The sequence below is a fragment of the Schistocerca cancellata genome, chromosome 8 (assembly GCF_023864275.1).
Source record: "Schistocerca cancellata isolate TAMUIC-IGC-003103 chromosome 8, iqSchCanc2.1, whole genome shotgun sequence".
Lineage (NCBI taxonomy): Eukaryota > Metazoa > Arthropoda > Insecta > Orthoptera > Acrididae > Schistocerca > Schistocerca cancellata.
The window spans coordinates 340,891,653-340,904,663 of record NC_064633.1 but is presented as its reverse complement, the minus strand read 5'-3'; the positions used below and the strand labels follow the sequence as shown (position 1 = coordinate 340,904,663).

General features: G+C 38.8%; 1 protein-coding gene across 1 annotated transcript in view; it reads left to right on the top strand.

The window, feature by feature from the left end:
* LOC126094606 (protein fem-1 homolog CG6966) overlaps window positions 1-13,011 on the top strand; it is a 133,318-nt gene that overhangs the window by 100,699 nt on the left and 19,608 nt on the right. The window contains exons 2-3 of the mRNA XM_049909083.1: window positions 6,873-7,032; window positions 10,429-10,629. Coding sequence (XP_049765040.1) covers window positions 6,873-7,032; window positions 10,429-10,629 — 361 coding nt within the window. The remainder of the gene's footprint in view (window positions 1-6,872; window positions 7,033-10,428; window positions 10,630-13,011) is intronic.

Here is a 13,011-nt window from a genome sequence, read left to right as displayed (position 1 = left end):
GACTCTTCTCGGTTTGTAAGTAACAATTCCTGTTAAAGGAAGAACAAAATTACGCGAGGCTGTTTGAGCTATACAGAAAATCACCCAATGTTTCAGTAAGACTCTCTTGCATGGTACTGAAATCAATTCTAATACTCTTTGAAAATGTTTTCGTTGAAAGATATTGATGACGAAGCAATTTGGCCCTGAGAGTTTCCTTGGCATAGCTTCAAGGACAGCTAGTTGGTGAAGACAAGCTGTGTAACTTGCGAAAGAAAAATGGCTTTGGCACTATTAAATACCACAGCAAGAATTATAACAAAAGCGTACTTGACGAATACTGACAACCATGTTCTACAGGTGTCTTTGATGTTGAGTTTGGTGGGTGACACTTTACTGCAGTAGTGATAGGAAACTGTTGTCCGACCGATGGACTCACAACCTATTAGTACATTCTTTTTCATTATTATAGTTTCAAGACCATATGGTAGAGTGAGTATTCCATGTTCTGCGTGGAATCCAATGGGTGCATCCCAAGTAGACCGCATTAGAGGAGTTTTGAACACTAGCCATGATGTAATACACATATACAGTACAACACTAGCAATGATGTAATACACACATTTCGTACCTTGGGCCCATCCAGGCTGCCTGCTGTTGTCAGACAACGTTCTCCAGGACATTACATACTACAGGTTCCTAACCTTTCTTGGTCTACTGCCCCCTTTCCAGGAAAAAAAACAATAATAATAATAATAATAATAATAATAATAATAGTAATAATAGTAATAATAATAATAATAATAATAATAATAATAATAATAATAATAATAATAAAAACCACTCCTGTTCCTGAAATCAGTAAGATAACTCATAGTTTTTCAGCTTTTTCGATGGTGTTCGTCATGGAAACATGTACATGGTACATTAACAGTATTGGTGTACTCGTGTATGATGTTTCTCCTAAGAGTCATATAAATATATAGCTTGAAGCAGTGACAGTTTTTCGATATTTGGTGTCAGTTTGCCATCACCAGTCTGAAATCGCCATGTTCTGTTACTGACTTTCTTTGTCAGCAAATTGCTGACTGCAGTAAATCTTTTTGCTAAATCTGGCAGGAATACAATGAGAAACTTCTTTGATACAATGCATAACTGGACATAAATCTGGAATTAGCCTTTGAAGCCCATGTTTTTGATACTCATTTTTTAATGTCAGTTGTAGCACTTAATTTGTTGACAGTTCTGTCAACTCCTCTTCTATTGATAATTCTAGTGTTTGTGGGTTTGAGAAAGGTTATATAGTACCCAACGTAGAATGATCTCCAATTAAGGACACCCTGAAACATATTTGTAAAGTCTGCTTCAAATACTTCCGAATGCTAGTATTATACCAAAACATCGTTATTTATTCCCATAGAGAAAATTTTGTTCCTTCAGGGCAGGTTTTGACATTAACACAGAAATAGTTAATTCTTCTTTGATAAAAATCAAATTGTCTTCTTCCAGTTGTAGACTCGTATGTGGAACTTCGCCATGTCTACTCTAACGGCATCTAACAAGTTTTTATCAAGTTCACCAGTGATTCAACTACTTCATTCCCGAATGACATTAAGTACATCAAAACGGGTGAACTAGGTTTGCAGCTGTAAACATCAAATCATCTTCGAATGAGATGACTTGGGCAAATTTCTTAGCTTTGTCACTTTCTTATTCCACTGCCCTTTTGCTACATTTATCGCCTTTCAGCTATAAAAGGAGTAGCTTATATAATGTACCAGTACCTACTTTAATAAGGGATGATAGTCTTTAAAAGATATTTAGAACTGTATTGTGAAACATGCATTCTATTTTTGTAGTACTGATCAATCTTTTCCTCACCTTCTGCAAGTATTGCCCAACAGGGTTGCAGTTAATCCCCAAGACCCCCCACCCCCCCAAACCATGGACAAGAAACACCCTCTTAGATTTCTTCAAAATCAGCTGGTGGGAGATACTAGTCCTGTTTGGTATCTCTGTTATATACCTTCAACATCAAACCATTTTCAGTGTTTAGCACTATATGGTAGTTCCTGGATACTTGCTTTATTATCATCACTTACCTGTCATGACCAGAGGCATTTTGCTCTTCCAATTATTAATGAAAACTAAACCCCACTTCCATGAATGTGACCTATTTCTCTGGCAAGTGAATTCTTTTAAAATTTCTGAAAAAAAAACCCAGATTGTTTGAACCACATTAGTATTAAATCACTATTATGTTAGACATTTCACAGTAAAAGCAACAATAAATTTGCACTGGAAGAACCAAAAGGGAAAAAAAGTCAGGATTTAATGTCCCACTGACAATAAAGTCATTAGAGACAAGTAGGAGTGTGGATTGAGGAAGGAAGTCAGTTGTGTCCATTTAAAAGGAACTGTTCCAGCATTTTCCTTGAGCAATTTAGGAAACCACGGTAGACTTACGTATGAAAGACCAGACATGGATTTTTATCATCTTTCTACTGAATGAGAGTCCAGTGTCTTACCATTGTGCTTTACCACTGCACCATCTGTATCATTGTGTAAGATGGAAGTATCCCAAGCAATGGATTTGGCAGTGTCACTAATGAAATACTTTTTTTGGTTGATAGAAACGAAAAACAGGAAACTTGTCTGTTTGCTGAAATGCGACTGTGGGAGGTATTTGGCTAACTGTCCACTCAAATTATTCTCAAATAATATCATATACCATGCATACAACACAGTTTGGCATCACAAGAGAAAGCTCTGTTAAACTGGAACAGCTAAGCTGTATTTCTCCCTTATTAATTTTACATTTATAGCCTTAGGATGTACACCTCCAGGTTCCTAAAGAGACAACCAGGTAAGCTTAATGTCTAATGTGTTCCGTGTCCCAAAAATTTAGAACGAATGTCTTCACCTCAGGAAAGTTAAAAATGGGGTGCAGAAGGTTGCAATGACCAAAACAGGTTTCTTAGTTGACAACTTAAACATTTCTAGATTGCCCATTTGTGTAGCTTTCTCTTGTCAGTTGGAATCGATGAATGGTTATTAGTGGGGAAAGTATCAAAGATGGAGATATTGTCCACATGCAAAGAGCACTGTATAGGAGTCCTCATGACAGGAGTCCTATACTGTTAATAGGAAATGCAAAGATAGTCATACTGACACTACCAATATAAAGGACACTGTTCTTCTGTTCAGAGTAGTCAGATACGATGTCAGTGACATAGGAGGATGGGAAGATGCTATCAATGACCCTATTCATTCAAATGTATTGCCTGTTGATATTTTGCACAATACATCTTTAGTTCTTAACCAATTGTGACTCCATCAGAAACTGTTGTGCACAGCAACCATAGATTGTATGGAAGGAGAGGCACACAGCAGTCAGCTGAAATCCCTTTAGGTTTTATTATGCTTGCAAATCCAGATTTCAGCTATAAATAGCCAACTTTGGTGCATTTTCATACAATTCAACTGACTTGCGGCAGTTCGTGACATGAGCTGCTGCAAGTCTGTTGAATTGTAGTGAAAATGCACTGAAGATGGGTATTTATAGCCAAAATCTAGATTTGTAATATAATAAAAACTAATGGGATTGCGACTGACTGCAGCGTGCCTCTCCTTCCATACATCTTCAGTTAATAAAAAAATTAGAGAAATGGAGAAAAATCAGAGGTACTTGCACAACCCAGCAGGATGAGGCTATTTACAGTAATGTGATATCTTCCGAGCTCACCTTGAAAGCCGCTGTGGAGATACATGGATTGAGAGACTCGGGTCAGACAATGACTGACCATTTGGTGACAGATCTTTCCTACAAAGGTGTTGAGTGCGACTCAGGTACATACATCCCTTCCATGATTTCAAGAGTGGCGTAAAGTAGTTTCAGAGTCAGATAGTTCTACTGTCTTCTAGATACAGGATGAGAGAGTGTTATTTTAATGTTTCCTGTGAGGTGCTCTGATACACTGTAACGGTTTTTATCGCCATCAGATGTTACCAAAAGCTGTACAAAGTGCTGAATCCACATCTTACATGGGGAAGGATCATTAAAAAGCCTCACCAGTGGTGGCAGCAAAGTTCCAATCATGATTTTCAGTGATCACTTTATGATGCTAGAAAACTGGGTTCTGACATGGTCACGAAATTAACTATGGTGAAATGTTTTGCTCTTTCCTGTGCTCTCCCAGATTGATCATGAAGCCTCCATTTTGTACAACAACAGTGACTGGACACCACCCAAGCTCTCACAGAAATATTGTGAATGGTCTGTGATACCACTGAATCTTAGTGGGGCAAGGTATAGTATTCAGGACCTTTTGCCTTGTTGATCTCCATGATAATCCGGTAACATTCAACTACTGTCACCAAAAAAACTGCAAAGTTCTCTACAGGTGGGCAGCATGGGAACTTATTTAAAACTGTACTTGCTTGTCTAAGTGTATTCCTCATTCCACTACAGTACTGGCCATCTACCTTTATTTGGGTTTAGATTTTGATGTGAAAGTTTCGGTAGTGAGGGGGAACATGTTGGTAATATGATCCACCGTTTCCTGGATACTGTTAAGGTTTTTGAACATAGTTAGTTGTGTGTAAAACAAATTTCATTGCTCAGCATTTACCTTGGTGTCTTGTGTCCAGATACTGTTGTGTCTGATAGATGAATCCATATTGGAAATCAGTCACTAGAGAGCAGGTGTCTGACCATTTCTTGCTGAATAGTGTGTACAATGGATAATAGTATGGACAATGGATAAACAGAAGATTGACAACAGATAACACTGTACTAATGCTGAGTTTTTTACGTTCATAGTAGACATGACTATCTTGACCTCTGGAGCAGATTATTAGACGATGAAGCACAACATGTGCATACAAATCCCCATATGCCAGGAATGGTTTGATGAACTATGTAATGAGTTGAGGGAATTCCTCCTTTTGGTAGATGTTCATGGGATGAAAGGGTCAGCTACAAGGGAGAGGGAAGTATATCACTGTCTGCGAACACTGGGTTGTAGAGAATCAATGGTAGACCTCTTAACACTTTGCTGTCTGCACGTCTCATATAAATGTATTCTCTTGGTGCCGGCAGCACTAATTTGGATTACTTGGCTCATTGCCGGCCGTTCTTGACATTATCGGTAGATTGTAAATTGTTAAGTTTCACTAATCTCATCGTTAATTCTCATAAGTTTCCAACCCTCTTCCCCCTAATTTCATGAAATGTCGAAGATATACATACATAAATAAATACAAAATTTGTTTGTTTCATATATTTGTTTATTTGCATTGTCTTTGGTACTTTGTGTTTCTCTTTCATATGATATGCAGCAAAACAGTCTTCAAGATGGAACACAACTCCACAAGACTTAAACATTAAGTTTGTTGTTCCTCTTTTTTTGTTTTTGGAACATACATGGCAGTTTCTTCGTTTTCATTTATTCATTTTGATGATGATGATGATGATGATGATGATGATGATGATGATGATGATGATGACGACCACCCTCCCATACTCCTTGACAGACATAGTGGACAATGCGGGAGACCTGCACCGCCGTACATAGGGTAATAACTCAAATATTGGTCTGCCCGCCCACTCCGTTCCTGTATTTGTTGTAGTCTAATACACTTTTCAGGTTTTTTTATTGTGTAATTGGTTTTTGTACATTTTTCTGTGAGTGTCAGTCAAAGTGGCATTATGTATTGTAGAGATCATTCTTATTGTTTCAGTTTTTGAAGCTCTCCAAACATGTGCAAGTACTTCACCATTCTGTCGATGACAAGCTTCAAACATATTGACTATTGCGCGCTTTAATTTTTCCAGAAATCCTCTATTTTGCCGTATCATTCCACAAATTTAAATTTTATTTTCAGTTACCTTCTTGCAAGTTCTGCACTGTTATAAAATTATCCCTGTAGAGGTGATGCTACTTTCCATAAGAAGGTGTCAATAGTTCCATCACTGTTTTTGCTAAAGGCTGTCCAGCACCGGAATATATACTTCTTGTGGTGGCGGTTTCCCTACACCTATAGAGCCCCCTATGTGCGATATGATTTGTCTGACTACTCTGGCAAGGCCTGTTCAGCTTGCATGACCCTGCCAGTAGCCATGCTGCTGCCGGCATAGCACTCACCTTTATTGAATTACCAAATCCTTCTGCTCAGGACTGAAGGTTCCTTCAATAAGGCTGTATCTCGTGGGAGGAAGGTTTTATGCATGCAGCTATGTTTCTAGAGAAGTGACCATGTTTCTTTCATACTCATTTTCACCTGTTGATAGCCCTGAGGTTTATTCAGGCAATCAGTTGCTCAACGGCTGCAAGTCTATTAGCCTTATACATCTCTGCAGCTGTCGTTGACCCATGTCATCTATGACTCATAGCTGTACCATGCTTAGTGTATTTTAACCATGGCAGCATGCAGACAGTTCACAGTCTTAGCCATTTTGGAAGTGTTTCCACACTTGGCCCGAAAGCAAATTATTATGCCCTTTCGGGTCCAGATAAACTGCTCCATTTCTGCATTACGACAATAACTGCACTGTTTTCAGCATCACCTGAACACTCTTCATGTACCCGCCACTGATAGTGCTGCCACCTTCTGTTTGTGCGAGTGGTTACTGCACAGTGCCATTCAACATGGCATAGTTGCATTAATGTGACCGGAGCATGTATACTGAAATGTGCTATATCATGTGTCTACATAAAAAGCCTTGTTTCAACATTAAGTTAACACATCAGATAGCTATTAGAGCATGTTTCTCATCCAACAGATGTTGATACTCTGATACAAGTGAACAGTGGTTTGATAAATAATTTTCATTGTACGTAGATTATTCCTTATGGGTAAATAATAATTATAAAAAGTATTTTGTTTTGCAGGTTTTCCTTGAACAACGTACCAAGGAAGAAGTCCAAATGCTTGTTGGTGCAAGGACTGGTGGAGCTACACCATTGGTAATGGCATGCCGTAATGGCCATTATGATGTTGCAGAATATCTTGTGGAACGTTGTGGTGCTGATATAGAGCAGCCAGGTTCAGGTTAGTCTGGGAAAACATTCACTGTAAAACTTTTGTCTTCTGTATAGAGAATGGTATTTTAAAAGTGAAAACAATATTTCCCATTCTCTGAAGTTTGTGCATCTGGAACCCCCAAGGAAGGTTTCAGAAAAATGAATGTATTAAATTAAAATCAGATTGAACTAGGAAATGCATTTTAATACATTGATGTGTGTAGCATGGTATTCATTTTAGTGGCTTTTGCTGGATCTGCTTATGTGTTCATGTAATAACTTCTTGTTCCATCCCAGGTAAAATCCTTCAGAAGATGTATAAGATATATCTGCCACTGTATCTTTTCGTCATTGTACTAAATTGGGAATGGTGGTGTTGGTGTTGAGGAGGATGAGGATGATGATGATGATGACAATGGGAGGGGAGTAGTAGTAGTAGTGTGACCTGCCCTAAATGTAGGACTGAGCGATCGGTTTGGTATTTAACCCAGGACATTGATACTCAGTGTGTTGACCAAGAACATCATACCTCTGTTTCCTTATCTGGCTGCTCAATTACTGGCGATAAAAATTTCTTATGCCAGCGGGATTGAAACTAAATATTTTCATGTTAAGGATGCTGCTTTGTATTAACGACCTTGACTGTAGAGGAAGATTCCTCGTTCCCATTAAAGTGCTCCTGGGAGAAGCCTCGATTAATGTCATGAGTCCTTTTAGTTAGCTGATAAATTAACAAAACTACAACCATCCCCATGCTGAAATTTTCATAAAAATACAATGATATGCCTTTGCAAATAAAAGACGGACGTCGTCAACCCTCTGCTTACCAGAAAATCTGTATGGGCATTGCCTAGCATTTAGGGCACTCAGGCCTGTGTTGTTTAAATTGACACAAATTGGTACTGCCATAACTACATAAGATGTGAACAACTTTCGAGATAAAAGTACTTTTAAAATAATTTTTTAAGTTTCACATTTTTAAAAAAATGCAGTTTTTATACTTTTACTGCTGGCTTATATTCTTATTGCAAATTTATGCGGAGTATACAGACAGTAGCAGAATATTCTGAGCATACGGGTTTGATGCACTTATACCATGTAATTTGGTATTTGCTATCTTTCTTCTCTACACAGTACGCCCATCTTCTCCTGTTCTTAGCTGGTGGTTTCACTGCCCTTCCTTGATCTGGTGCTACTAACGAATTCATTGACTTGTTTATTGCTGCTAGTTGCTTTCCCAAATTGATGATAGAAATTGGACATCTCATTTTCTTATTGGTATCCAACATCATCGAAATTATATATGCATTCATTATACATACATCGATCATGTTGAAGAAAACCACCAATGGCTGGCACCTTGTTTTATCACTCACACTGTAGCATCACATCTTCTGGTCCATGGTGTCAGTGCCACCCTTTGTGCCATTGTATTTCATTATAACTTCAGGCTTTGTTATTTGTGATGGTGACACCATTGCGTGATCATGAAAAGAGCTAAGACCGTAACAACTTTGTTTTTCTTGGGAACATAAGAGGCTATCATCACACCTGGTTGAAAACCAAATAATATGGTATACACGTCACGTCCTTTAGGTTTATTAAAATTCCAGGCAGTTCCTTTTTTTTTCCCCAGACAGTACCAACTAGTGTCAGATATTTTGACAACAAATGAGCTGAATCAAGAGATGTAAAAAAATTATCGGAGATGATATTATGTCCAGACTTTTCAAGTTCAGTCACAGGGTTTTCAAAATTGCATGACTCTGGTTTCCTCCTCCTTTCCCAAATACACTTTCATCTTCCAGCAGTAGCTTGTTGCTCTGTCACAAATTGCCCAGTACTATATTCTGTATCTACCAGGTTTTCATGGGATGTATTGTTGAAATGGAGAGCAACCTTGAAATGTGACCAGCATGTTTATCTCGAAAATTTCTGTTAATGTCAGGCTACTGCACTTTCAAAACACAGCACCCTCCGAACAGCATGGAAGTGGTTGCGAGACAGAATTTCTTTGAACAGTAGTTGGCCATTTTGAACATTCCAGATCTGACTTATATCTTCATTTCTTGACTTGTAAACTACAGTCAGGGTCAGAATACCAAGAAACTTTTTCATGTCATGCATATCCATATTCATCCAATCCTTGTAAATGATTCGACCTACCTTGTTGATCCAAAAAATAAAAAAAAAGTGAGATCCTTGAATGTACTATTTAAGTTTTGGAAACAGATGAAAATCTGACAGGGTCATGTCAGGACAATACGGAAAATGATGGATGACAGTGAACCTAAGGTGTCAGAATCCTCTTCGAGTCCCTAAAGACAGGGGGGCATGAGATTTTGACCTGGGGCAAGGGTTTTGAATTTCTTCACCAGTGATGAGTGTTGTTGCTCGTTGTTGCTACTGCATTGTCTTTCCTTCTCAGTGATGTAGTGGACCACCAGTGTTTTGTCAAATCACAATAGCATCAACTAATTGTACACATTTCATTTCAAAGTCCGTGAGAAATTCCTGTGAAGAGGTGATTCTGTCGACTTTGCTTGTGAGCTGTCATGGTATCCACCTTGCAAACAATTTCTGAAAACCAAGTGTATCAGAAATGATTTCATGTGGAAGAAATCTGGAGATTTCTGGAAACATTGTGTTCAACTTGCCCAAAGCCATTTGACAATCACCATGAATCATTTCTTCAATCTTGTCCACAGTCTCATCAGTCACAATTGAGGACCTCCCCCAGCTTTCTTCATTGTGAACGTTTATCCAACCAGCCTTACACTTGTGATACCACTTGCACACATTAGTACGATTCATCACATAATACCCATAAACAGTTTTGAAGAAACTGGGTGAGTTGCATTACCTAGAAAATTAAATTTGGACTTGGATTGAGTTCAGACAGAAGAATGTTAGTATTAATTATTTCAGAGTTTGCTAATCTTTATGTTCTTAGCAAGCCACTTTGAGGGCACAGTGAAGTGGTAAGGATAACAGGAAGTTACTCTAGGTACTGTGGTTGCACCTCTGATCTATAGCAGCCGACAAGTACTGTGTATGATGAATGCATCTTATATGTCTTACGAGAGTTGGCACAACTTCTCCTAGTTTTCAGCACAGATTGAAAATTAATTTACCTTTCCTTGCTTTCCTTTTCTCCTATTCACTTCTTTCTTTCACTGAAATAAGTATCTGAAAAACTCGCAAATTCTGTAACTGGGAAATAATTGCTAGTCTAGTCATGCTGGTTTCAGCATATAAACTGTGAATAAATTTTATTTCCTGTGAATTAGCATGGAAAATGAATTGTATTACATTTTGTGAAGTGTATATAAATTCTTCTCTGTATTTATGTATTTGTGTATGTGAGCACAGTGGACCTTCACACTACATTGAAATGCAGTAATATGCTGGTTCACTGTTTCAGTTATGTTTGATGGCGAGACCATAGAGGGGGCTCCCCCTTTGTGGTGTGCTGCTGCAGCTGGGCATCTCTCTGTCGTCAGACTTCTGGTTAGGCATGGTGCATGTGTCAATAATACTACAAGGACCAACTCCACACCACTCCGAGCAGCCTGTTTTGATGGCCACTTCGAAATTGTTAAATTCCTTGTTGACAACGGAGCAGGTGATGACACCATCAGTAGCATAAACTATCAAATAATAATCCTTTTTAAAGTGTGAAAAGTCAACAAAATTATTTTGTTTCACTGGTATTTACTTACTAAAAACTGGCCTTTGGCTTGTAGGGCATCATCAGCTGACAAGCAATTAGTGTGGTGCGCAATTGAGTAGAAAAATCTGAACCGTGACACACAAAAATATTACCAGTTTACAGAATTTTTCATCATGACACTAGCCAGAAATTACAAATAAAGTGGCCTGTACTTACAGTCTGTTACAACTGTACATAGAAAGAAGTTGAGAGTGGATAAACTAAAAAGTAAATAGTGGAGTATCAGCAATACAAGGAAAAGATAAATTGCTACTTACAGTAAAGATGACATATTAAGTTGCAGAAGCCTTCATCAGAAAAGGAAACACTTAATAAATGTCACCACTACGTAATAAATCTGTTACATCTAAATAAGATGTGAGCCATGATACTGCATACATAAAATAGTTTTATAAATGAACTGTTCCAGAGTTTTTTGTCAGTTGTACAATTTTCCTAAATATGGAATATTATACTAGGTATGTAAATTGTAGGTGGAGGGGTGGGGGCGGGGGGGGGGTGGGGGGGTGGGGTGGGGGGTGGGGGGGAAGGAAAGGGAAATGCCTCTTGATTTCGGCTGCATCAGGTCTTTATGTGGAATCAGCAGCAATGAATGAAAACGTCTTCCGGACTGGGATTCAAACCTGGGATCTCCTGCTTTCTAGGCAGCTGCTTTAACCACTGCACCAACCAGACATAGTGTTTCTCACAATTGTGCAGAGTATCTCGGTACCACTCGCACCCGACCACATTCCCAACTGATGCCACTTACCCACTGTTCCTGTCCATGTCCTCCATGCTCGCTACTTTGAGGTTCCCACAGGAGGTCGGAAATGATTGTGCATCTGCACTCAAGGTGGTGGACCCATTGCCCATCAAGGTGAGCGAATTATATGAATGCTTGGTGTCCATTCTTTCACCTCAATGGACAATGAATTCCTGCGGGAATTGCAAAGTAGTGAGGATGGAGGACGTGGATGGAGACCGCAGATAGGTGGCACAAGGTGGGAATGTTAGTCGTCCAAGGGGCGTATCAAGATAGTTCACACTATTGCGATAAATGCTGTGTTCGGGTGGCATAGGGGTTAATGCAACTGCCTAGTAAGCAGATCCCAGGTTCGAATTCCAGCGCAGCAGAAATTTTCACTCATCACTGCTGATTCTACATAAAGTGCAGCTGATATTAATAGTCCCTTCACGTTAGTTTCCTTTCTCCTCCCTCCACCTTCAGTTTATTTAATATGTAGCACAGTTATGGATTACACATAGTGTCTGTTCTTTCAGATGTGTCTGAAAGAACATACTCCCCACATTCATATAGTACACCAGTTGTTTCTAGGTGTGGCTGTTACTGCGAAATGGGCATAAGGGTGTGGTAGGATCTGTTGTCTTTGTTTATTGTGCACTTCTTTGTCAATTAAGCCGGGGCTGTAGCCATAGCCAATGCAAAGAATTTCATTGTGCCTAGTTGTGTAATGAAATCATGTTTTGAAATGTGAATGGGAGTGAGATGATGCACCATGGATTGGAAGGCAGTAGGTTTGTATGGTGTTTGATGTTCTGGAAAAAAAAAAAAAATCATGTTACAGTGTCCCTGAAAAAAGAGCATATTACAGTGTCTGTCTTAATTTTTCTGTAGATTTTGAAACAACATTCACATGTTCTGGTCTCTGTTAAGATCAAGGAAATTCATGGACTTCCACCAAGCTCCTTAGTGAAATGTGGTGTTGTGTTGAGAGTTTATATGTCATGAGAATGTTCTGAGCTGTCTGGTGGTGACGTGACAGTCCACAGAGACTACTGAGCAGAGTGGCGCAGAGGTTACCACATTGGACTAGCATTCAGGAGGATGACAGTTCAAATCCATATCCAGCCATCCAGATTTAAGCTTTCCATGATTTCTGTAAATCACTTAAGGCAAATGCCAGGATGGTTCCTTCAGAAACGCTATGGTCGTATTCCTTCCTCAACCTGTAATCTGAGCTTGTGCTCCATCTTTTATGACCTCATTGTTCATGAGATGTTAATGCCTAAATATATAAAGAAATATTTACACTGTGAAGATATTCTTATTCATCTAAGAATAGCTTTTCAAAATGGTACATCAAAATTTCTGCCACTACATGGCTGAATGAAGACATCATAACTGAGCCATCTAAATGCTTAAAAGGGTTCTTTAAAATTGAAAATAATTTTGTTCCAGGCACACTTGAATGACATGGCTTGTCTCTTCTACTTCTGCAGGGTAGACACCAGCTCCGCATAGCGATACTTTTAAAGTGGTATGAAGTTCTT